This window comes from Poromitra crassiceps (assembly GCF_964638095.1).
Source record: "Poromitra crassiceps genome assembly, chromosome: 10".
In the NCBI taxonomy this organism is placed as follows: domain Eukaryota; kingdom Metazoa; phylum Chordata; class Actinopteri; order Beryciformes; family Melamphaidae; genus Poromitra; species Poromitra crassiceps.
In genome coordinates, this window is record NC_139631.1 from 5,729,807 (window position 1) to 5,756,872 (window position 27,066).

General features: G+C 44.2%; 1 protein-coding gene across 1 annotated transcript in view; it reads right to left on the reverse strand.

Annotated features, from left to right (window-relative positions):
- adamts3 (ADAM metallopeptidase with thrombospondin type 1 motif, 3) overlaps positions 1-27,066 on the reverse strand; it is a gene marked incomplete at its 3' end in the record, with an annotated part of 142,869 nt that overhangs the window by 33,001 nt on the left and 82,802 nt on the right. The window contains exons 6-9 of the mRNA XM_083644987.1: positions 23,064-23,147; positions 21,020-21,176; positions 10,096-10,201; positions 102-245 (exon numbers count right to left, since the gene is read on the reverse strand). Of these exons, the coding sequence (XP_083501113.1) occupies positions 102-245; positions 10,096-10,201; positions 21,020-21,176; positions 23,064-23,147 (491 nt within the window). The remainder of the gene's footprint in view (positions 1-101; positions 246-10,095; positions 10,202-21,019; positions 21,177-23,063; positions 23,148-27,066) is intronic.

The following is a 27,066-nucleotide window of genomic DNA, read 5'->3' on the forward strand; positions in this document are numbered from 1 at the left end:
TAAGACCACTTAGGGGTTTACTGTCTCTCCCGACACATTCTTTTGTTATTTTCCTTCTGTATGTTTCTCTTTTTAAAGATGTGCTGTGACTGTGGACTCACTGGATGTATCTCTTGAGCTCCTGCCCGCTGCACATGGACCAGTGGTAGCGGTGGAAGGCGGCCTGCACCAGCGGCGCCATGACGCTCCCCATGGCCGTCTCGTCCTCGCAGCGGTTGCCCTGGCCGTCGTGCTCCATGCCCAGTCTGTAGGCCAGGCAGAGACAACGTCAACGGGAAGGAAAGACTTCAAAGCAAAGACAAGGGCAGGACATCAAGACACGCCTCCAACAAGACACGCCTCCCCAACATCAAGACACGCCTCTCCAAGGAGCTTGTAAGTAAATAATAAGTAAATAAACCTGATGACTCGTAGTCCGGGAGCTCCAGTCCTGTATCTGGCATAAAGCAGGGACTTACTTGTGCCAAGCAGAGAGGGTATGCCAAGCAGAGATAATAATAATAATAATAATAATAATAATAATAATAATAATAATAATAATAATAATAATAATAATAATGATAATAATTCATTTATTTTATATAGCGCTTTTCAATATATATAACCCAAATATATATAATATATATATATATATACACAGTATATATACAGTATATATACAGTATATATATATATATATATATATATATGAAACACCAGATGTCACTTCCAATGGAATTACGGTAATAACAATCGCAGGATAACAGTTATCACAGTTAATTCAAAATACAGTAGGTCATTTAAAACACATATATCATATATATCATATATATCATAAAAACACCAATCACCAGATTTCTATTAACATTCCCCCCAGTAATTGGAGATGGTGGACTGTTAAGTGCAGAAAAGGTCATTAGTACTATTATTACCGCATCTTTTTCACACTGTACCCTCCATCTGTAAACAAGTCAACCATTCCACTATGATTGAAAGGACAGATGGTTATGGCGTGTCCTTGTGAGGCGTGTGTTTACATGGCTGCTTTGTGTGGGAGCTGTCATTATGCATCGTTTGTCCTATCCTGTCCCTTTCCACAGAGAGTGTACAGTCTGCAATCTGCTACATTTAACCCATTGATACCTGATGCAGCATTTGTGTGTGTATCCCTTTAAGACGGTTTAAAGGGATACGCACACAAATTAGATATATACACGCAAATGCTGCATCAGGTATCAATGGGTTAATAAGCGTTAGGTTTGGGGAGGGTTTTTTTTCAGAGCACAGGGCATACTTTCAAAGATACATAGCATTCATCTGAAGCAACATGTTTTTCATGAAAAGTAAAAAGAGATTAATGCAAGTATATATGTTAGAGGTAGGCGGTAATATATGTATGCATGCAAGTACTGGGAGCTGGGGCATTGTTATGTAGAGTGATAAGAATAGTCTGCTGTCTATTGCACATCCTGCACTGTCCTTGCACCGAATGCAAGGTCCTGTTGCTACGGCAACATGACATCAATAGGTCATCAATAATGTCACTTCCTGTCACTGATGTCAGTTAACCTGACATCAATGGTAATTATGGTAATTATGTCACTATGAGTTGCTGATACCGTAAGTTCCAGCATCAGTGTCATCATCAACACAAATCCCTGTATGTTTATTGGATTTAAGTCATTTAATTCTACTGATCAATTTGACATCAAAACTTAAAACAACTTTTTTCTGTCCTTTTCAGTCCTTTCACCTTCATTGGGTCAACACAACACAATGTTTGTGCAGTGTGTGTGTGTGTGTGTGTGTGTGTGTGTGTGTGTGTGTCTCTGTGTGTGTGTGTAATATGTCAGTCTCACACTGTCTATCTTCTGTTCTCCACTGGTTATATAGAGAGCAAACACCAGCCAAGTTACATTGAACGTCATTCACAAAGCGTAACACCTACGCTACTGACAGCGCAAAGATGGATTTATTTCCTAACATAACTAACATGCCATCACTAGACTCTTATTTCACTGGCTGTACAATAAATGAAAACGTGCAAATCAATGTGTGTATGATAAAAAGTAGGCAGCCTGCAGTTAATTAGGCTACATTTTCGGCAACTGGTAGCGGAAAGCTGAGGGGACTATTTTTGTTGGCCGAGGAATAAATAGAGAAATCATATATTTTCTCAGCTTTTTGTAATTTTTTTTAATCAGCTTTGTTTAATAGAACTGTTGTATAAAAGCAATATCACACTCGAGGTCGTGCTGTTGTTGTCTAATATCGTCACGGCTGTGATTACCTCGTGCCTACGACCGAATCACAGCAGTGCCAATATTAGCCAACAACAGCCCTTCTTCTCGTGTGATATCGCTTAATTATAAAACCTTAAACTAATATAAAATGAAGTCTCTGATGTCATGATTTCATTATGTTAAAGGTGTGATAATGGAAGCCTTATCACACCTTTACCGTGATGACATCACCTGAAGTAGCCAAATTCACAGTATTTGATCTGGGAGCTCTTTCCACTTATTCCATAATGCTGTCCTCCATCACAGATTCAGACACATTAATTACTGGGTTACTTGATGAAGGTTGGATAGATTAGCTGTATAATTAAATGTCTCTATGCAGAGAGTGAGAGCGTGTCGGGGAGTTTCTCTTATGTTCCAAATTAATTACTCTAATTAATCTGTGATCACATCAGTCATTTTGTGTAAGGTTGCCTAGAAACAAGGCGCAGCTCATTTTAATCACAGCCTCAAGTTCTCCCCTGTTGATTACTACTGCCACACGGCAAAGGCAATGACACTCCTTCACGACTGACACCAGCTACTTCAGGGACATCACGACTGACACTAGCTACTTCAGGGACATCACGACTGACACTAGCTACTTCAGGGACATCACGACTGACACTAGCTACTTCAGGGACATCACGACTGACACTAGCTACTTCAGGGACATCACGACTGACACTAGCTACTTCAGGGACATCACGACTGACACTAGCTACTTCAGGGACATCACGACTGACACTAGCTACTTCAGGGACATCACGACTGACACTAGCTACTTCAGGGACATCACGACTGACACTAGCTACTTCAGGGACATCACATTCAAATAAAACGCTTCACCGTGGCGCCTGCATAATTACTGGCCACAAATGGGTGCATGTGCTCCGCTCTCGGATTTCAAAGCTTAGCCTTTTGGTCACTGAAGGCTTCACTGTGTGTGTGTGTGTGTGTGTGTGTGTGTGTGTGTGTGTGTGTGTGTGTGTGTGTGTGTGTGTGTGTGTGTGTGTGTGTGCTAACTGAGCAGGCAAGTGATCTTCAAGCACCGCCACATCTCATCGCATCAATATAATTATCCCTGATTTCGACATTGATCATTCAAGCATTGCATTTCCAGTGCCCTTATGAACCAAAGCGGCTTGTCTTTCATAGCCAATTAACTTGGTTTGCTCACAAAGGGTCAACATCAATCACACTGTGAAGCTCTGAGAAGCAGAGCTGAAGTGGCACACAGGAGGGAGGGAAGTTGGGGGATGGAGAAGTGTCAACATCTATACACGTAACTACAATACTCCCCCCCCTTTTTTTTTGCCTTTCCCCCCCTTTTTTCCTCTGATACTGTATTTATCCTGAAGGAGAAATTGGCCCGACCCATCGAAGGAATGATTCCTTCAGTTTCAGGATTGGTAGCTTACAGTCCAATTTTAAAGGACATAGGTTTGAGCCCCAGTTACTGTATATCTCTGACCTCTCAACATTTTATCAGCCTGAGTGCAGCCGCTGAACCCGGGGCAGTGAGTCTTCCCATCGTTCCCACTGTCAATCTAGACTCCAGCTAGGAGACCTTTGATGTCAGCGCACCTACACCTTTTTGGAAAGCTCTCCCTAAAGTGCTCCGCCTGCGATCGCCTGTCATCTCTTGAATCATTTCTTATCTAATGATGTTTCTCTCTCCACTGTTTTGATCCTGTATCAAACCCCAACCTAATGGCTATGTTTTTGTCGCTGTCAGTTCTTGTCCTGTCTTGTGGAGACTATGGGCCCTATTCTCCCACAGGGAGAACGCAAAAAAACGTGCCTTGCGCCTGCCTCGGGAAGATATCAATATGGCTTTACGCTGCCAAATGCGCTTTAGGCCGAATGGGCATGGCGCAGTCCCAGAATGGGCGAGACTGGGCGTGTCCGCCTTAAATATCGGCGTAATGATATCTTCCCACCTGGCGTAAATTTAGCACTTAGCGCTTTTGAAAACCAGGCCTATTCAGTGCGCCAGTTGCGCGGAGCGCTCCCCTCTGGCTATCCTCTGGCTATCCTCTGTCACCCTTCTCTGTATTCCCTGTATCATTGTTGACATTCACCAAATAAAGTCAATCAATCAATCAATCAATCAATCAATCAATCACTCTCTCCCTCTCTCCTCAGTCTGACAGGCACAATACAACTGTCTCTCTCTGACTCCCTCGCTCAGACAGACACAACACACCCATAGGAAATAGCAGTTGTAAGTTCACTGCCTGTGAATGTCCCAGCATGCAATGCGGTACTCCATTTCGCTACTAAATAGCAACCAAATGAGCCGAAATAGATCTAGGTCAATCTAAATAATGTGTAATGGTAACACAACCTGCAATTGTAGAACATTTCAATATTGGACCAAATAAAACATCGAAATGAAAACACCACCCTATGTGAAACCTATATGTCATCCTGGGCCTATATATGTCCCTTGTCGATTTAACGTGATTTAGATAAGTGACAGCGTAACGCGCTTCTGTCATGTCCTACTGTGATGTCCGCTCCAATAAATTGGCTCTACTTCACATTTTAGTTTTACAATAAAAACACATTTATGCAATGACTTTACATAATGTAGGCTATATTTATGTGCATATCCTACCATCCTAGCAGGGGAGAGAAAACGATATCTTTCTGGACAAACTTTCACCAATCTATTAATCTCATCATATAGGGATAGGCTATATTTTTCTAGCTGATGCCTTTAGAACATTCTTTTCACTTTGATCTTGCTATAGTGTAGCGTATTTACATGCTTGCAGTATTTAAACTGCAGTTAGATTGGTTTGAGAAGCATAATAATATGGAATAATAGCCTATATATGGAGACAGACAGACTGGATGAAGGGAGGGGGGGGGGCAGAGCGCTTGGCTTTTGTCTGGTTTTGCTGGACCACTGGAATTGGAGCTTAAAAGGCAAGCGTGCGATTCGTTTATTGCACTTATCCAATGAGCATGACGGTGCATAATTTTATGCTTAAAAGGCGTGGTTGTAATGCTTTAGGCTGCGTGTAGCGCCAACACGAAGATATCAAGTGCGCTGGTCCACGCCCACTGATTTGCGCAGCGCCAGGCGCTCGGCCTAGAAACAACGCTGATGCAACGATAGGGGCCTATGTCTTGTGTAACCTTCTCTCTGTGTATTAAATTATAATTTATTAATTTCTGCTTGACATACGCAAATGTGTGTGTGTGTGTGTGTGTGTGTGTGTGTGTGTGTGTGTGTGTGTGTGTGTGTGTGTGTGTGTGGTATCGTCAGGCTAATTGTAACCCGTAACAGAGGAGAAAGATGCCGCAGGTCTTTTGAGTCATCAGGAGATGAGTAAGGATACTGCATATCATCTAAAATGGTGGCTGTCAACAATGACATCCAATAATGGAGAAGATGGTTGCCGTCACAACGCTCAAGGCCAAGCAGCTTAACGCTTAGTTCACACAGAGAACCTACGCCTTGCCTTGCCTCAACCCACGCCTACGCCTGCAGACCTTGAGCTGGGCGTGAACCTATTACACGCTTTTGCGACCACACCGCACGCCTTTGCACGCTGAACCTGGAGCCGAGCGCCTCTCCTCTCTCCCGACTGTATTTTTTCATGTGTGGTCCCGAATTATCATAGGTAAAATAAATCGGATATATTTAATGTTCTATTGATGCTGGATATGTATAACCAGGTCTGACTATAGTCGGACATTTTAGAGAGGTGATCTTGCAAGAATATGTGCTGGCACAACAACATTGTCCATCTTGCTTCTTCAGTGGCTATTCTCTCTCATGAAGATGTGTTTGCAGACAGGGAGAAAGCCCCACGTGATAGCCACCCGTCAATCTCTCTCTCTCTCTCTCTCTCTCTCTCTCTCTCTCTCTCTCTCTCTCTCTCTCTCTGCTCAACACTGTTGTAACTACATTTTATTTTGAAATTCAGTTGACTTTGCCATTTCCCACAGATATTGTCGCGTTTTTCTTTCATGGCTTGACAGAAGAAGCCTGCCTGCACGCGCCTAGTCGGCTTGAAAATAGAACTCACGCCTAAACGATAAAATCGGCAAGGCACAGGCAAAGCGTGGGTACCGCAGGGTTCACGCTCAGGCGGCCGGTGTACACAGCCTCGTTGACTAAAACGGACGCCTATTTAAAAGCGTGGGTAAAGGCAAGGCATAGGCAAGGCTTGGGTCGCCGGTGTGAACCCAGCCTAAAGGTCTCTGATGTCACTAAAAGGTCTATGATGTCACCTGACATTGAGATCACAGAGGGGGGAAAAGCCTAAGGAGGATGTTTACACTGAAAATGTATTATGTGCAAATGCTGTTATTACGCGGGAGACAATGACGTCTCTTGTACTCAACACAATGTCCCCTTGAGAGGAGGGGGAGCCTGCATTTACCTTTTTTTTTGATTGATTGATTGAGTTCTTTATTGATAATGAATTACACAGTATATACAACATACATATACATCCACAGGCCCACCATTATCAAAAGGATAAAAACGCAATAAAGCTGACAGCTTATTTCCATTGCGGTCCTCGTGATGACTGTTATAAAATGTGTACTGTTGTGTGTATGTCTGGATGTGTGTAAGTGTGTGATAGTGTGAGTGCCACAAGCACTTGTCAGAGTCTGAGGGTAATGCGTGGGTGTGCCTGCCACGCAGGGGGGAGAATGATATGGGAAAGTGGGGCACAGTGAATAACCAATAAAAATAAGCATAAAATAAGATAAAAGACAATTTGTGCTATTAATAAATAAACCCATCAAATCCTAATAAAAAACATACTTTAAAAAATAATCAAATAAAATGATGTCAAACCTTCTCCTTGACCTTGGTACAGCAGGTACCAAACATACCAGTCCATTACCATACATACCATACGCTGAACCCAGGGCAGTGAGTCTTCCTAATCCAGCTAATGACACCTTTGATGTCAGCGCACCTACACTTTTGGAAAGCTGTGTGTGTGTGTGTGTGTGTGTGTGTGTGTGTGTGTGTGTGTGTGTGTGTGTGTGTGAATGTGGTGTCGTCAGGCTAATTGTAACATGTACTGCAGAAGAGAAAGATGGCCGCTGTCAAAAGGCTCCAGGCCAAGCACCTTAAAAGGTCTCTGATGTCGCTTAACTTTTTTTTTCTTCAATTTTTCAATTTTAACAATATACAAACAAAACAAACGAACAAGCTCACACACAGAAAAGAAAAGAAAAAAACTCCATAATAATCAACAATTATAATATAGTGCTACCGTCCATAGTGTGCTTATGTGCTTGTAAGAAACGTTGCACATGGGGTCCCACTCAGGGGGTCCAAGGGGAACCAATTGGGCAAGTCACCCACCGCCCCCAACCTCAGATGTCGCTTAACATTGAGATGTGCAAACGCTGTTATTAAGGGGAAGGACAATTGCTTATCTTGTACTCAACACAATGTCACCTTGGAAGGAGGGGAGACTGCATTGACCTATCCTTGACCTTGGTACAGTAGGTGCCAAACATACCAATACCATACAGTGGAGAAATAACAAACTACCGTGAATCTACGGCATGGGAACAGTGAATCTACAGCATGGGAACAGTGAATCTACGGCATGGGAACAGTGAATGTACTGCATGGGAACAGTGAATCTACAGCATGGGAACAGTGAATCTACGGCATGGGAACAGTGAATCTACGGCATGGGAACAGTGAATCTACGGCATGGGAACAGTGAATCTACAGCATGGGAACAGTGAATGTACGGCATGGGAACAGTGAATCTACGGCATGGGAACAGTGAATCTACAGCATGGGAACAGTGAATGTACGGCATGGGAACAGTGCATCTACGGCATGGGAACAGTGAATGTACGGCATGGGAACAGTGAATCTACGGCATGGGAACAGTGAATCTACAGCATGGGAACAGTGAATGTACGGCATGGGAACAGTGAATGTACGGCATGGGAACAGTGAATCTACGGCATGGGAACAGTGAATCTACAGCATGGGAACAGTGAATGTACGGCATGGTAACAGTGAATGTACGGCATGGGAACAGTGAATCTACGGCATGGGAACAGTGAATCTACAGCATGGGAACAGTGAATGTACGGCATGGGAACAGTGAATGTACTGCATGGGAACAGTGAATGTACTGCATGGGAACAGTGAATCTACGACATGGGAACAGTGAATGTACTGCATGGGAACAGTGAATCTACGGCATGGGAACAGTGAATCTACAGCATGGGAACAGTGAATGTACGGCATGGGAACAGTGAATGTACTGCATGGGAACAGTGAATCTACGGCATGGGAACAGTGAATCTACAGCATGGGAACAGTGAATCTACGGCATGGGAACAGTGAATCTACGGCATGGGAACAGTGAATCTACGGCATGGGAACAGTGAATCTACAGCATGGGAACAGTGAATCTACGGCATGGGAACAGTGAATCTACAGCATGGGAACAGTGAATGTACGGCATGGGAACAGTGCATCTACGGCATGGGAACAGTGAATGTACGGCATGGGAACAGTGAATCTACTGCATGGGAACAGTGAATCTACAGCATGGGAACAGTGAATGTACGGCATGGGAACAGTGAATCTACGGCATGGGAACAGTGAATCTACAGCATGGGAACAGTGAATGTACGGCATGGGAACAGTGAATGTACGGCATGGGAACAGTGAATCTACGGCATGGGAACAGTGAATCTACAGCATGGGAACAGTGAATGTACGGCATGGGAACAGTGAATGTACGGCATGGGAACAGTGAATCTACGGCATGGGAACAGTGAATCTACAGCATGGGAACAGTGAATGTACGGCATGGGAACAGTGAATGTACGGCATGGGAACAGTGAATCTACGGCATGGGAACAGTGAATCTACAGCATGGGAACAGTGAATGTACGGCATGGGAACAGTGAATGTACTGCATGGGAACAGTGAATCTACGACATGGGAACAGTGAATGTACTGCATGGGAACAGTGAATCTACGGCATGGGAACAGTGAATCTACAGCATGGGAACAGTGAATGTACGGCATGGGAACAGTGAATGTACTGCATGGGAACAGTGAATCTATGGCATGGGAACAGTGAATCTACAGCATGGGAACAGTGAATGTACGGCATGGGAACAGTGAATGTACTGCATGGGAACAGTGAATCTATGGCATGGGAACAGTGAATCTACAGCATGGGAACAGTGAATCTACAGCATGGGAACAGTGAATGTACGGCATGGGAACAGTGAATGTACTGCATGGGAACAGTGAATCTACGGCATGGGAACAGTGAATCTACAGCATGGGAACAGTGAATGTACGGCATGGGAACAGTGAATGTACTGCATGGGAACAGTGAATCTATGGCATGGGAACAGTGAATCTACAGCATGGGAACAGTGAATCTACAGCATGGGAACAGTGAATGTACAGCATGGGAACAGTGAATCTACAGCATGGAAACAGTGAATCTATGGCATGGGTCTTGAGGTCTTGGAGAGTGAGGTTTACTTAGTGCACAGCACTACCCCACCTGCCTACCGTTACACTCAGCCTTTTTATGTATTTATTTAAAGTTATCAATATCTTTTTTGTGTGGCTCTATGTGCTTTTTGTGTTTTTGTTTTATAGAAAGTTATCTTGTCATGTTATGTATCTTTTGAAAATCAAGAAGAAAAGAAGCACCCCTCCCCCACACACACACAGTCACCCACCCAGCGCGCATGCACGCACGCACGCACGCACACGCACGCACGCACACACACACACACACACACACACACACACACACACACACACTCAGGAACAGGAGCAGGGACCTACACATGTCCGGTCTCGTGGGCCACGACGAAGGCGGATGAGAAGCCGTCTTCGTGGTTGAGGGTGCAGCTCCGCACCGGGTGGCACATCCCCGTCACTGGGGCGTAACCTGGAGGCAGCACAGGGGGGGGGGGGGTGGGGACATCAGACAGACAGCAAATCACATAACACACATCCAAAAACCCAGTGGGATGGGTGCTGGAACAAAAAGACCTTGTAAAGTTTGAGAAGAAGCTTTTCCTCAGACTCTTTGACGTTTCGTCTGAGGAGGAGCTTCTGTTGGAAAAGCCTGTAAAGGAGAGCTACCTTGGTGTGCAGAGCCTTCTATTCATACAGCCAGCAAATCACATCAACTCACACTTATGTGTAAAGTCCTTCATGAAATAGGTCACCAAGTACTTTACAGACTAACACAAGGACACAAATACAATTACACCAAGAGAGGACACGAACAACATGGTCGCTGGAGACTGATACAAAGATACAACAATCTTCATGATGATCAATAAGTGTATGATAGAAACTCATTGTACTTTTCTCGTGTCCTCGTGTGTTGTTGTTTAGTCCTCAGAGTGTGTTGTTGTTTAGTCCTCAGAGTGTCATTGTTTAGTTGTTTAGTCCTCAGTGTGTTGTTGTTTAGTCCTCAGAGTGTTGTTGTTTAGTTGTTTAGTCCTCAGTGTGTTGTTGTTTAGTCCTCAGAGTGTTGTTGTTTAGTCCTTAGAGTGTGTTGTTGTTTAGTCCTCAAGTGTTGTTGTTTAGTCCTCAGAGTGTGTTGTTGTTTAGTCCTCAGAGTGTTGTTGTTTAGTCCTTAGAGTGTGTTGTTGTTTAGTCCTCAGTGTGTTGTTGTTTAGTCCTCAAGTGTTGTTGTTTAGTCCTCAGAGTGTGTTGTTGTTTAGTCCTCAGTGTGTTGTTGTTTAGTCCTCAGTGTGTTGTTGTTTAGTCCTCAGAGTGTGTTGTTGTTTAGTCCTCAGTGTGTTGTTGTTTAGTCCTCAGAGTGTGTTGTTGTTTAGTCCTCAGAGTGTGTTGTTTAGTCCTCAGAGTGTTGTTGTTTAGTCCTCAGTGTGTTGTTGTTTAGTCCTCAGTGTGTTGTTGTTTAGTCCTCAGAGTGTGTTGTTGTTTAGTCCTCAGTGTGTTGTTGTTTAGTCCTCAGAGTGTGTTGTTGTTTAGTCCTCAGAGTGTGTTGTTGTTTAGTCCTGTGTGTTGTTGTTTAGTCCTCAGAGTGTGTTGTTGTTTAGTCCTCAGAGTGTGTTGTTGTTTAGTCCTCAGAGTGTTGTTGTTTAGTCCTCAGAGTGTGTTGTTGTTTAGTCCTCAGAGTGTGTTGTTGTTTATTCCTCAGAGTGTGTTGTTGTTTAGTCCTCAGTGTGTTGTTGTTTAGTCCTCAGAGTGTGTTGTTGTTTAGTCCTCAGTGTGTTGTTGTTTAGTCCTCAGTGTGTTGTTGTTTAGTCCTCAGAGTGTGTTGTTGTTTAGTCCTCAGAGTGTGTTGTTGTTTAGTCCTCAGAGTGTGTTGTTGTTTAGTCCTCAGAGTGTGTTGTTGTTTAGTCCTCAGAGTGTGTGTGTTGTTGTTTAGTCCTCAGAGTGTTGTTGTTTAGTCCTCAGTGTGTTGTTGTTTAGTCCTCAAGTGTTGTTGTTTAGTCCTCAGAGTGTGTTGTTGTTTAGTCCTCAGAGTGTTGTTGTTTAGTCCTCAGAGTGTTGTTGTTTAGTCCTCAGAGTGTGTTGTTGTTTAGTCCTCAGAGTGTTGTTGTTTAGTCCTTAGAGTGTGTTGTTGTTTAATCCTCAGTGTGTTGTTGTTTAGTCCTCAGTGTGTTGTTGTTTAGTCCTCAAGTGTTGTTGTTTAGTCCTCAGAGTGTGTTGTTGTTTGGTCCTCAGTGTGTTGTTGTTTAGTCCTCAGAGTGTGTTGTTGTTTAGTCCTCAGAGTGTGTTGTTGTTTAGTCCTCAGAGTGTTGTTGTTTAGTCCTCAGAGTGTGTTGTTGTTTAGTCCTCAGAGTGTGTTGTTGTTTAGTCCTCAGTGTGTTGTTGTTTAGTCCTCAAGTGTTGTTGTTTAGTCCTCAGTGTGTTGTTGTTTAGTCCTCAGTGTGTTGTTGTTTAGTCCTCAGAGTGTGTTGTTGTTTAGTCCTCAGTGTGTTGTTGTTTAGTCCTCAGAGTGTGTTGTTGTTTAGTCCTCAGAGTGTGTTGTTGTTTAGTCCTCAGAGTGTTGTTGTTTAGTCCTCAGAGTGTGTTGTTGTTTAGTCCTCAGAGTGTGTTGTTGTTTAGTCCTCAGTGTGTTGTTGTTTAGTCCTCAAGTGTTGTTGTTTAGTCCTCAGAGTGTTGTTGTTTAGTCCTCAGAGTGTGTTGTTGTTTAGTCCTCAGAGTGTGTTGTTGTTTAGTCCTCAGTGTGTTGTTGTTTAGTCCTCAGAGTGTGTTGTTGTTTAGTCCTCAGAGTGTGTTGTTGTTTAGTCCTCAGAGTGTTGTTGTTTAGTCCTCAGAGTGTGTTGTTGTTTAGTCCTCAGTGTGTTGTTGTTTAGTCCTCAAGTGTTGTTGTTTAGTCCTCAGAGTGTGTTGTTGTTTAGTCCTCAGAGTGTGTTGTTGTTTTGTCTCTACCCAAAGTAACCCATAAGCTTCCTAATGAATAGCGATCAGACTTGTTTGTGTTGTTATTAAACCACAAGAGTCTATTGATTCTACAAGGAAGGTGTTTGGCCACACATCAGTCATCAGTAATTAAAAGCATTTCCTCCACAATCATTTCATGATGTGGCGGCAAAACACACAGAGGATTTAGCCGCCAGGCAAAAGTAGAATTTATGGAATATCCATCTTGGCATACCAGTGATGCTAAGCTTTATTGATCGAGTCAGAATCCAGAACTCCAATAAAGCCAATATTTTCTCTGCAGATCATGCTAGATTGATTCATTAAATTAGTTATAACAACTTAGTAAATCCTAGTGTGTGTGTGTATATATATATATATATATATATATATATATATATATATATATAATAGCAAAACTGCAATTCCAACTAAAACCCTGACATTTAAATCAAAGTGGAAACTATATAAAAATAAAAACTAATAAAAAAAGCAAAACATAATAATGCTGCTATTTTGTAAGAGCCTCTATCTTCTTTCTTTTCTTTTTGCAAGGTCACTTCTGGGGAGATGGAAGAAAGCATATCCATATATCTGCTCTCTCTACTGCCAATACAAAGGGATGATGTGAGATGAATAGAAGTGTGTTGTGGAGAAAGAAGACATTTATAGCCCACATTGCTTTCTGTGCTCCAGACAATTGGGCCTACATTTCTATCACTAACTTTAACCAGACAGAGAACGGGTGAGAGGACAGAAGAACGAGGAGGCAAGTTTGAAGGACGCAATGAATTACTACTCCTTTCTCTGGCTCTCTGCGGCTTTCTCCAGTTGTCCCTGCACACACACAGTTCCCTCAGACCTGCATAACCCTCCCCTATAACACTGAGCAGGGGGAGGGCGGGAGAAAAAGGGGGGGAGGTATAATTATGCAGAATAATATAATCAAAACCAAACAAAAGAGACAGAGCTTCAAACAAAAATCTTGCAGCTTGTTCTCTGATGTTGATGATTGCTTTCATACGGTAGAAGCTACACTGAGGCTTCAAGCATTGTGACAGACAGTACAGACAGTACAGACAGTACAGACAGTACGATCTTCACACAGGATCCAACGTGATCCAGTGGGATTTGCGTAGTGTTTCTTTTTATCTCGATGGTGTGTGATGGTTTTTGATTGGCTAAGGAGGATTGGCAGAGGAGGCATGTCCAGGTACAGGTACATCTTTATTATCAAGTGTTCTTTTATTGCAGTGTTACTCATTGCGCCCTGTTGGGAGCCACGTGCGGCTCATCGAGCTTTACTGAAATGTGGTCAATGCGGCCTTGCTTTTGATTATTTCAGCCAGGGAAAATCATGTCAATTCAAAGCATGTCACACTCCAACAGGGACGGCGTTTTGCTGTGATTACGCTGATGAAAACCAGACATTATTGTGTTTTAAAGAAAGCCTGCAGACAAGTGATTGTTGGTCGCATTGATCTACCGTAATCCTGGCTTTGACTCATTAAATTAAACAGAAGTATGGCTGCACAATTACTGTCATTAGTGATGCGCGGGTCACCCAGAACCCTCCGGGTCCCGCGGGCTGGCCCGCCCCGCAGGCGGTCTGGGTTGGCAAATATGGCGGGTGCGGGCGGGGCAGGCTCAGAACGTGACAAAGCAACATTATAATATAATTGAGTTAGAGCAGTGAAAACACGCAGAGTAACCCTTTATTAAGATGTGAACTCTCTCACACATACACACAATCAGCGAGTCTGAAGCCATCTGCACCTGCTGCACTAGTAAAGAAACGCTTCAAATGAGGTAGCCTATGTGCTCTCAAAACAAACATTTTGGAAGGATTATTCGCTGTAATTATTATTTGAAGTGTCCATAAAACTAATGCCACCGCAGATTTTCTGTGTGGACTCGACTGTGATCTATTTGTTAATTTTACTGCAACGTGAGTGGGCTACGTGACCAATTGAGAGCGCATGAGGTAATTAAAAGAAATTGGAAGGAATAAGAACTGTTTCTGTAGCCTACCTCCTTTACCTGCTACCTCCATTTTGAGACCTTGGATTAATTGAGGAAAGATCGATAAGTTAGTAGCGCCGACGAAGCAGAAAGAACTCTGACATGAAAGCAGCCGCCGCGCAACGCATCCAGAGCAGTAAAACTGTTGTCCAGTCGTGGACGGCACGCATGTGTATGTCTGTCTGTGAGAGAGAGAAGGAGAGAGATGAGTTTGGACACCTTGGAGAGCTCTGCTGCGCTCATCGTGAGTCCAGAGACATATTACATTAAATTGGCCGTTGCGGGCTGCCTGGTTGGGTTGGGTTCTGGGTTTTCAGATATTTTAACGGGCCGGGCGGGGCGGACTGGCTCCGATGACGGGTTGGGTTGGTGCGGGCATTAAAAAACCCTGACCCGCGCATCACTAACTGTCATCCAATTGATATCGGAGAATACAAAAAAGTGCGACAAGGAAGCTCAGCAGGCAAAGTAGAATACAAAATATTGATATCGAAATCTCAATATGGCCAAGTGCAATATCCAAATCTCAGGAGCGTGCGAGTCAGCAAGTCATGTTAGAAATGAGCGAGTGAAGCACACAATATTTCTAGTACTATAAATACAGTATAAATTATATATATACAGTATATATATTTTTTCTAGATCAAATGAAATTCAAAAATTAACATTCCCAATAAAATCGTGCCTCATAACCCTCGCAATATAATCACTTTTTTTTTTTGCTCGTGATGGCATCATAGACATGTGAGACAGGTGTCTTTGTTGACTGATTTTTAGACAAAAGGTAACAAGCTAGGTGACTCTATGTATGCCTCCCTCGGCTAAGTTCCTGCCTGTAGATTTTGGCAGGAAATGGATGTAACATAGCAGCCCTATATCATCATACATCACGTTGTATTCATTCAGTGGTCAAAGCATGGCATGGCAGTGTCACCTTTCTTTCTTTGGAGGATTAAGAGTTGGCTAACTGTTGAGGGAGGAAACGGCAGAAGCTCTTTGGCTCGTCAGAAGCTCTTTGGCTCATCAGAAGCTCTTTGGCTCATCAGAAGCTCTTTGGCTCATCAGAAGCTCTTTGGCTTATCAGAAGCTCTTTGGCTCATACAAGGATCAAATGAAAAGAAACTTCAAACACTTTTCTCGTCTAATGAAAGAGAGCCAGAAATGAGAAAATAGGAGCAAGGTAAGCATTCCTCACCGTCTTATGGAAACATAGGACAATGTCATGATGCCATTATAACGAGCGTTTCTATACATTAAACAATACACCACTTGGTTGTTTTGATCCTCAATGTTAACAATTCAGAACTGTAATGGGGAGAGAAGATGATTCCTGGGTCATTTTGGCATTCTAGTAAACAGTCCTTCACATATGAGAATAGCAGGAGAGAGGTCAAGCAAATGTACTGTATGAGGATTTGCCTGTATGGAAAGTCTACCAATTACAGGTATCCGGTTTACTGGATCAGAAAACCACTAGTATTCATGTCACAACATCTTTCATTAAACTACTTCCTACTCACAGTATATGCAGGCATGCATGCATGGATTACACTAATTAGACATGCAGGATATGCGTCTGATCCATGGAGGCACCGGCAAGGGCCTCGGAGGATCACTGCTATTGTACCAAATATTCATGGCGAGTCTATTTTGTCTAGCGCTTTATCAAAAGGCTTAGCATAAAATACAGGGTTCCCACAACTTCTTAAACATCACATTACGTCATTCAGCAGACACTTTTATCCAAAGTGACTTACTTGTGATTTTTCTCAACAGTAGTGAAATCAACTGTGCAACACAGTCTTTGTCAGCTAATACTTTTTAAGAGGAATAAGTAGCATTGGTTGAAGGTTGTTTTAAGGAGGAATCAGAAGCATTCTTTTTAAGAAGATGAAAAGCTTAGATCAAGAAGGGTCCAGGTAAAGCCTAAAGAGGTGTGTTTTTAGTCTCCGCTGTAAGATGGGCAGTGATTCAGCCGCCCTGACAGAAGGGGGGAGCTCATTCCATCATTGTGGCGCCAGGGATGAGAAGAGTCGCGATCGGGATGAGCGACTTTTGAGCCCACGTAGCGGTGGAGGGGCGAGGCGACCTGCAAGGGTGGAGGAGCGGAGCGAATGAGGCGAGGTCTGGAAACCTGACCAAAGATTACAGATAGGGAGGGGCAGTCTGGTCACTGTACTGCCCTGTAGGGGGCAGTCAAGTTTACTGCCCCGTGGCGAGTACCAGTGTGTTGAATTTGATGCGCCGAGACAGGAAACCAGTGAAGGTCCCGGAAGAGGGGAGTGAGGTGAGAGAAGTTTGGCTCGTTGAACACCAGACGGGCTGCAGCGTTTTGAATGAGCTGTAACGGTCTGATGACGCAGGTAGCCCAGCCAGAAGAACGTTGCAGTAGTCCAGGCAGGAGATGACAAGTGCCTGGACCAGGAGTTGTGTCGTTTCCCTTGTAAGAAATGGTCGGATTTTGCGGATGTTGTACAGGGAGAACCTACAGGAGTGGGTAGTTGCTGCAATGTACTACTGTATAGGCAGAGCAGGACAGTTGGTTGTCCAGGATCACCCCGATGTTTTTGGCAGATTGAGAGGGTAACACAGTAGTGCTGTCAATGGAGATGGAGAGGTACGTACTGCTCCTCACCTACAAATCCCTCCATGCACTTGCCCTCCAGTACCTGTCTGACCTCCTTCACCCCTACACCCCGTCCCAGAATCGGAGGTCTTCAGACACTGGTCTCCTCTCCATCCCCCAACACCCACCTGAGGTCTTCAGACACTGGTCTCCTCTCCATCCCCCCACACCCGCCTGAGGTCTTCAGACACTGGTCTCCTCTCCATCCCCCCACACCCACCTGAGGTCTTCAGACACTGGTCTCCTCTCCATCCCCCCACACCCGCCTGAGGTCTTCAGACACTGGTCTCCTCTCCATCCCCCCACACCCACCTGAGGTCTTCAGACACTGGTCTCCTCTCCATCCCCCCACACCCGCCTGAGGTCTTCAGACACTGGTCTCCTCTCCATCCCCCCACACCCACCTGAGGTCTTCAGACACTGGTCTCCTCTCCATCCCCCCACACCCACCTGCGAACCTTTGGGGACAGAGCCTTCAGTGTGGTGGCCCCCCACCCTCTGGAACTCTCTCCCGGCAGAGATCCGCAATGCCCCATCCCTGGACTCCTTCAAGAAGACTCACCTGTTTAACAAAGCCTTTGGGCCTATAGTCTCCTCTGCTCTCTCTGTTCTGTTTCATTTGTTTGTCATTATGTGTCACTTCTGTAAAGCGTCCTTGGGTTTCTTGAAAGGCGCTATATAAATCAAAGTTATTATTAGGGGTCCAAGCACGAAGTGCGTGGATCCCTATTGTATCTGTAATGTTTATTATTATTATTCTGCCCTAAAACAGCATGCACGTCAAAAACCGTAAGGGCTACAGTAGCCAGACCTTGCACATAGGTTGGAAATGTGCCCCACTGCTCAGAGACAAAAAATTAGCCATATTGGCCAGATGGTGGCGCTATAACAGACCCTTTTGCGTATTGACCCATAACTCACACCCATTTAAGCCTGCTAGATTTTCCCAAAAAAAAAACGAACTCGTCCTAGGCCATTTGCCCGAATGAGCCCAAACTTTTTCTGTGTCATCTCTGGACTTCCCTGATCTAAAGTTGTATAAAGAATTTGGATACGTGAAACCGTCTTGAAATGATAAATGTTTAAACTTTGACACTTTGAAACTTTGAAACTTTGAAACTTTGAAACTTTGAAACTTTCACCGGAAGCTTGGACCCCGCATCGCCGCTTGCGGCTATATTTATTATTATTATTGTATGTGAGAGGGCAATCTCTCCCTGGGAGGAAGAGTTTAGTTTGGGGACAGACATCCAGGCACTGATGTCTTTGAGACATGCAGAGATGCGTGCCTCAATTTGTGTGTCTGAGGGGGGTGAGGGTAGAGCTGAGTGTCGTCGGCATAGCAGTGATGACTCTGAACATCAAATTCAAGGACTTTTCAAGGACTTTCCAGGCCCAATTCCCTCAAATTCAAGGAGCCAACACTCCATAGTTTGAGACACGGATAAAAGTGAATTACTGTTACGACACCGAGGATTTTTATAATGAAAACTACCTTTACAGGAGCTCAACAATTAAAAAGAGAGATCCTTCAACTTCTCAACTTCAATTATATTCGTGCACAAAACATATAAATTCAAGCACTTTCAAGCACACAAGGTCATTAGCCTCTGGGGCTTATAGCCTACTCAAGGTCATTAGCCTCTGGCGCTTATAGCCTATTCAAGGTCATTAGCCTCTGGGGCTTATAGCCTACTCAAGGTCATTAGCCTCTGGGGCTTATAGCCTACTCAAGGTCATTAGCCTCTGGGGCTCTGTCTGCAGCTGCAGTCTGTAGAACAGTTTTGCTGGGCAGGGAGGCAGCTTCTCTCCCCGGACTAGGTCTGATGATCATAAACCGGATAATCCTCTGAAGTTGTCCACTACTTTCACATCCTACAGTAACTAGTAACTAGCCCATTTCAATTTCAGTAATTGTAATTGAGTTACTAAATTTGAAAAAAGAATTATTTAGATTACTATTTACTGCAAAAAGTAGTTAAATTACAAACTAGTTGCCCCCAACACAACAGCCTACTTACTATGTGGTGCTCATGGAGAATATCTGGCAGTATAATGTTGTTGGTGGACAGGAATCCTCATGATGGTCTTGTCTCTACTGATTTGACTTTCTCCTACATCTGTGAACAGTAGTTGAGTTGTGTATAATACTGTAGTTGTCAGTAGTGTAGTAATAGTGTAATAATCTCTAAACGTGCACACAGACCGGCTGGCTCTAGCTGGCTTGTTCTTCCTGTCTTGGCTGTTGTTAAGCTGAGCAGGGAGGCGAGCTGTCAGTATGTGACAGACTGGCTAGATTGCCTTCAGCCTGCAGCTTCTCCACGTCTGCATTCATCATTCTGAGGAACCGAGGAGAGAAATTAAACTTCCAGCCCCAGTTTGAGTCCTGTGCTGGAATCAAGTGTCTCTGAGTCGTATTGCTGTATTGAACATTGGATAAAAAGCCAGGTTCAAAATTCTTGTTTCATTTTGTTGACATATTCGAGCCAAAGGTTTTTACAGAGGGGATTTTGGATATCTCTTTTTATCACTCCATCAGAGAATACTGTCAACAGTTATTATGAAAAAAATCACAATGTGTGTTTTCTGATAGTGGTAATATCTCTTCTCATATAACAATATAATATAATAATATCAGTTTTGTGCTACTATCCTTATGCAGGTTGCTTGTGGATAAGAATGGCAATATGAACACAAAACACACCGCCGGGGTGTTTTAATGATGCCTCATTAGACTATCATGAAAGTGGACAACATTTTACTGTTGCAGTGTTTGTGAGGTGATGGTGCGCGCGTGCGTGTGTGTGTGTGTGTGTGTGTGTGTGTGTGTGTGTATGTGTCTGTGTCTGTGTGTGCCTGCGTGTGGGTGTAGCCGTTGGCACCATTTTGTCATTTGCATATTGCAAAGGATACACGTTGGACTTCAGCCTTTAAGGAGAATTCTGTTTTGTTTTTTACAACCTGCACCTTATTTCCTTATTTCTTTATAACTCACCCTGAACAGAAATTTTTGAAAACAAACCGCGAAACGGCCTGGAACAGAGGCCATACCCCTATGGCCTCTGTCCCAGGCCGCAAAGCATGTATTTACGTCCTGTAAATAGCTGATTCTCTGCCACGCACCGGCTCATATCCTTATTATATCATAGAGACAATGAGAAAATGAACGCTGTATTTACCTTGCTGCGCCCAGCGTGTTCACCCTGTCTCTTGTGTGTGTTACATTGGTAGAGATAGAAGCTCCTGTTCACCCCCCTAACACCCCCCCCACACCCCACCCACCCTTGCGCGCGCCCCCCCCCCTGCGTTGTCGTCATCAAATCAGGGGGGACAGATCAGAAAATGAAAATCCAATTATATTAATTATAAAGCAGCTTCACTGACTGGGTGGATTAATCAAAACAGAAGCAGCAATTTGTGCTTGCAATTGATGATCAAGTGGCTATTTTGCTTTTCGAGAGCTTGTTGGCACCAGCGCTTGATTTGCATAAATAACTTGATTTGCATAACTAACTTGCATACTTGATTTGCATAACTAACTTGCATAGTTGATTTGCATAACTAACTTGCATACTTGATTTGCATAACTAACTGTCAGACCCGACAGGGGAGTGCAGCCATTATGCATTCTCATGCAGGCCCCTCCCAGTGTGACCCGTGGGGGTGTTACCCTGCATGGCCCCTCCCCAGTGTGACCCGTGGGGGTGTTACCCTGCATGCCGGTAGGGCCGAAGCCCTGGCGGGTGAGGAAGATGGCGTGGTCGTGGTGCTCGGAGTGGTCGGGGTCAGCCTTCTGCTGAACAAAGGCCCAGCGGCACACGTTCTCCAGGCTCCGCGACGGGTTCCCCCTCTCGATCAGGCTGATGGACTGACAGGCGGGACAAGGGGGAGGGAGGGACAAAACAACCGCGGTCAACAGTGGGGTAGTGCAGGATATATAAGCAGGTATACGGACGAGTACAGCCACTTCTTTTTCACTCGGCACTGAGCGAGGGAATATGTAGCTATCTGCACTATAGAGCGGCACAGGAATTAGTCCTAAAACCCGGAAGTTAGCATCGCCCGTTTCTCTCGTCTCAAAGACAATATGTTTTTTTGAATGGGGATTTTGGTTAGATGCCTGAAATAAGGTCTGTGGTTAACAAAAAACGTTTATGAAACTGATTCAGCAAGATAATCTTCATAAATGAACACAATCTTTATCATTTATGAAGTGTTTTCTGGTGATCGCGATTTTGGTGACCGCATTTACTGTATGCTTCAAAAATAAATCACACATTGTCACTGTTTATAACACAGGGCATTAACCCTTTGCTGGGTGAGCCGCACAACAACAACAAAATAAACTGGCATAGATTAAGAGTAAGCACTTCTCCAGGCACTACTACACCAAGCTCTAACTACACCAGCTATTAGAGAGGAATGGCTGAATGAACCTCGACGGTATAAATACAGATATTAGTATTGTCAGCAACCAAACTGCATTGTTAACCCTGGCAGAAATCATTTTATTGGACCGGCAGATAATTTTATCGGGTTCAACAAATTTAACTACCCCCACATCCCCACGATATTTTAACTTTACGTTTATTTGGTCAACTTTACATTTATTTGGTTAAAGTTAAATTGTTTCAAGATTTTCTTCATTTTTTTCATGATTATTTTGTGAAAGACTGCCAGTGCAGTGAGATTTGAAAAAATAAGACTGACAGATCTGGAAACAAGTTAAAAACACTGGACAGATTGTCATGTACTTTTAGCAGGAGAATGGAGAATCATATAGAGTACACTAGCGATCTTGCACTGTGAATTTTTTCCATGTTGTTTTTTTGTCTGTGTGAAAGATAGGAAGTGCTTGGCCCCTGCAATCTGCATAGATTCACCTCGCCATTCGGCTAGTGCATTATGGGTTTGCATCTGTCGCTAGCTAGCGTGCTCACCAGCCTGTAATAAGCTCTTTCTTTACAAATCCCCTGGAACAAAGCAGACAACTCATTGACAACATGATCACACGTGCGCAGCCTGAATCCTCTGTATTGGAGAGATAATGCATGATGGAGTGATTGTGTGACCAAATGGATTTGACAGCGTCTTGAAAAAGAAAGAAAGAAAGAAAGAAAGAAAGAAAGAAAGAAAGAAAGAAAGAAAGAAAGAAAGAAAGAAAGAAAGAAAAGGAAATTACATCTTTATTTCTCCTTTAGTATTTGGACACACTAATGGGAGGCACACAGGAATCAGACTGCTAAGAGCAGACCAGTTACTATCCACCTTATTTCTAGCTGTCATGATGTGATGCGGTATGACAGCCTGACACATAGCAAGTGCCCGTCTGTAAACGACAGCTGCAGGCGAACGGAGCACATCAACATCACATCACATCACATCACATCACATCACATCACATCACATCACGTCACGTCACATCACATCACATCACATCACATCACATCACATCACATCACATCACATCACATCACGTCACGTCACATCACGTCCAACTTGGCAAAAATCTCGTCGATAAATATCCCGAGTTGTTGAAAGAGCAACAGAAAGAGTGGATGTGATAGATAAAATGATTACATTCCCTCAAACGAGTGACAAGCAACTTTTTTTCCGCCAGCGTCGGAGTTTTGACGAGGAAATGTGCCAGCTGCGACAATCAGTCACGTTCAGACCGGACCTTGCACCCATAATTATTTTACAGCAGGGCATCCAAAAATGTGTGTGTGTGTGTGTGACAGCCCCTGACACTCACCTTGGCATACCCCAGCATGATCATCCTCACCAGCACCACGTTGATGTGGACGTCCAGGGACTCATCGTGGTAGATCTCATTCACCTGAGAGATACACACACACACACACACACACACACACACACACACACACACACACACACACACACACACACACACACACATTAATACTTTTATTTGTGTTCACATTTAGACAAAAAAATCTGTGAACACAAACAATCATAGATGCACAAACAATGGGAAATCTCATAATGACAAAAGTATCTAGTCTGAATCTATGAATAAAGGAAACAGCGCCTCCTCCAAATGTGGTGACTGCCAATTATTGCAGAAATGGAGCAGAATTTGGCCAGAGCCACACACACACGCATACACGCACGCGTACACACGCACGCACGCACGCACGCGTACGCACGCACACACACACACACACACAGCTCAGTGGCCTTGTGGTCTGAGTGTCCGCCCTGAGACTGGGAGGTCGTGAGTTCGATCCCCGGCCGAGTCATACCAAAGACTATAAAAATGGGACCCATTTGCCTCCCTGCTTGGCACTCGGCATCAAAAAGGTTGGAATCGGGGGGTTAGATCACCATATGATTCCCGAGCGCGGGACTGCTGCTGCTCACCGCTCCCCCAGGGGATGGGTCAAATGCAGAGAACAAATTTCACACATTGTGTGACAATCAGTGGGACTTTGACTTTACCTTTACGCTGTGTGTGTGTGTGTGTGTGTGTGTGTGTGTGTGTGTGTGTGTGTGTGTGTGTGTGAGAGAGAGAGAGAGAGAGAGAGAGAGAGAGAGAGAGAGAGAGAGAGGACACCTCAAACCAGGATGGAATGAGTCACAAATGTAGATGGTATAAAATATGGATGTAGCCACTGTGACGTCGCCCATTGGTTTCTGGCCTCTGGATTAGCTATAGAGACAAAACATTTCACCAGGCTGTAAACATGTTTATCTCTGCTCCAACATGTAAATCACCATGTGAAGCACTGTAATCAGGGGTCTGTTCACACGTTTTGTTTTGTTGCGTTCTGAACGCTGCAATTAGGACTCTCCTATCGGTCAACCAACGTGTTCCCGCTACAGACAAGATGCGGTTGCCATATCACAGACGAAAACAAGGATTCTCAAGCAGCAGCTAAGAATAATGCTCTTTGTGCTCTTGCCAGTGCAGCCATACCATTCATTTAGTCAATTATTCCACTCCTAAAATGAGACTTTTCTTAAATGTTTTGGAAATAAAGAAAGCCATTGCTCTTTCAACTTCACAGTGTTGACATGTTTTTCAGTGTGTACAAAATGTGATTATCATAGAAAGTTGTTTGGTACAGATCATATCGGCATCGGTAAATATCGGTTATCGGCTATAACAGCAATGTTAATATCGGTTATCGGTATCGGCCAAAATGTGCATATCGGTGCATCCCGGTGCAGCAGTTGGGAAGAAGAAGCTTTTGCTGTAACGAGAAGTCCTGGTCCTGACAGACCTCAGTCTCCTGCCAAAGTGGGAGAGCCCTAACGAGTTTGTGGCCCGGGTGAGAGAGGGGCTCGATTTTCTGACACCTCTTCAGCGTCCTGGCGGTGTGCAGGTCCTGGAGGGGATGACAGGCTGCATCTCATCACGGTTTCAGCACAGCGGACGATGCGCTGTAGTCTGCAGACGTCCTTGAGGGCAGCAGCAGCAGCAGCAGCAGCAGCATACCAGACAGTGATGGAGGAGGTGAGGATGGCCTCAACGACGGAGGTGTAGAAAAGCACTTGCTTTTGGCACTTTTGAATTTCTTCAGCTGCCGTACGCACGAAGTACATCCTCTGTTGTGGCGTCTTGGTGAGAGCTCTGATGTTCAGCTCCCATGTCAGCTCCCGGGCTGATGATGGACTTCAGGAGGTGGAAGAAGTGGTTGAGCAGATGTGAGGTGTTTGCGGGTGATGGGCTCAGGGCTGCGGCAGTAGAACTCTTTCAAACGGCTGGCTAGATAAGGGTGGTCGATGGAGAGCTGGGCAGAGGGTTTGTATTTTGTGATCTCTCTCAGGCCTCTCCAGACAGAGGCTGAGTCATTGTCCGAGACGTGCTGATGAAGTCGTGGTGAATATACAGGCGTTTAGCAGCTTGTATACTGCCGTGCCAAACAAACCTGTTTTGCACTCTTTAAACCGGTGTTTGTCTCCACTTCTTGTTCAGCAGTGAAGCAACTCTTGCTGTTGTACTTTCCACGTGGAGCGTGTTGGAATGCAGCTATCCTCACAGAACTGATGTAAGATGTGACTGCATCAGTATATTCATCCAGGAGGACTCAAGTGAGGCCATTTACACCTGGCGTTAACATGCCTTTTCTGACATCAGATTGCAATCTGATTGTGCTTGACCACTTGAAATGCCAGGTGTAAACGCCCCCCCAAGACACATTGAAGACGGATTGCAATCTGTTCGGCCAAACCACCTCCGGAGGTGGTCAGGGATGCATTGTGTACACATTGAACACAAGTGTAAATGCAATGTGTCCTCTCAATCTGGATACAGCAACTGTATGCGGATTGAGAGGACAACCATTTTGGGTGTTAATAAGTTATCTGGAGGTTATCGGGATAAGGAAAAACGCATGTTAACGCCAGGTGTAAATGAAATCAGCCTAATGTGGTGAAGCACAATCTGATTGCAATCTGATGGCAGAAAACGCATGTTAATGCCAGGTGTAAATGGCCTCTCTGTGACATGCTACGATGCAGATTTCCAAAAGAAATGGCCCAAAATGACTGCTTTGTGTAAAGAGCACATAACAGCATCCGAGCGATTCAGAATTGTTAAATTGTTTGAAAGGTATTGAGGGAAAAGAGTAGAGAGAAGAGAGAAAGAGGGAGATTTGAGATATGCAAAGTGTAGCTCCCCGCAGCCTTGGAAGCAATGCCATGTGAAATGAGTGAGTCAGCGAGCCGGGTTAGTGGACGACGCTCCACAGGAAGCCAGATTGCTGAGGGAAAGGTAACGTGTGCTTTCCCAAACACACAGCCACCAGCTGAGACCTCTTCCACCCACCGTCATGCTGCTGCACACCTCATTCTCTCAACATCAGGGGGCCCCAACCCTTTTCACCTTCAGTTAAAGTTAAAGTTAAAGTTAAGTTAAGTTAAGTTAAGTAAAGTTACGTTGATGCAGGTTAGACACCCCTTTGCATTTTATGTAGCAATTAGGATTCTCTTTTGTTTTTTGGGGGCATTTTCATAAGAATCTTGAGTCCTAACTGTAAATTCTTTTTTTTTACCTGCACCATGCTAGTTAAGTTAAGTTAAGTTAAGTTAAAAGTTAAGTTAAGTTCCTCTACTAGGAACCTTCCTAGAACTAGGACCAGTGGGCAGCCGCAGTGCAGTGCCCAGGGAACCAACTCCAGTTTGATTGCCAGTGCCTTGGTAGTATTAATAAATCGGAGGAATCTAAAGAACATAAAGAACCACAAATTTAAATATATGGAAATGTATTGAATTAATTACAAATTCACAGCAACAGCAACATGCAGCCTACCTTTTTTTTGTATGTTTACATTTTTCACTCCCTCCTTCCTGTACGAGGGATCAGCCGATCAGCATTTTGGTAAACAAACGGCTTCAAAATAATTGCGGGTGGAAACAGAGTACGCGCAGAGTGAGTGAGGAGCGGAAGTCGCGGCTATGACAGTCTTATCACATCGATAAAAACCTGATTTTAGAGCGACATTATATCAACAACTAGCCAACAGAGGAACAATTACTCAAATTTGCAAAACAGACTTTTCCAATTTTGCAACTTTTTTGCAACTTTTGCAATTTCCAAATTGCAAGATAAGAGCCAGCTGTTTTAGAGCTCCAGGTAATGTTGGGCCCATGGATCAAGATCAGTCACTTGGTCACCATACTCAAACTAATTTACAGTCCTCCTGTATCCTGTTCTTCTGACCTGACCTCCATCTCCTCCATCGCAGGAACCTTGATTATGATGTCATTTCTAGCGCCGGCACCTATCATCA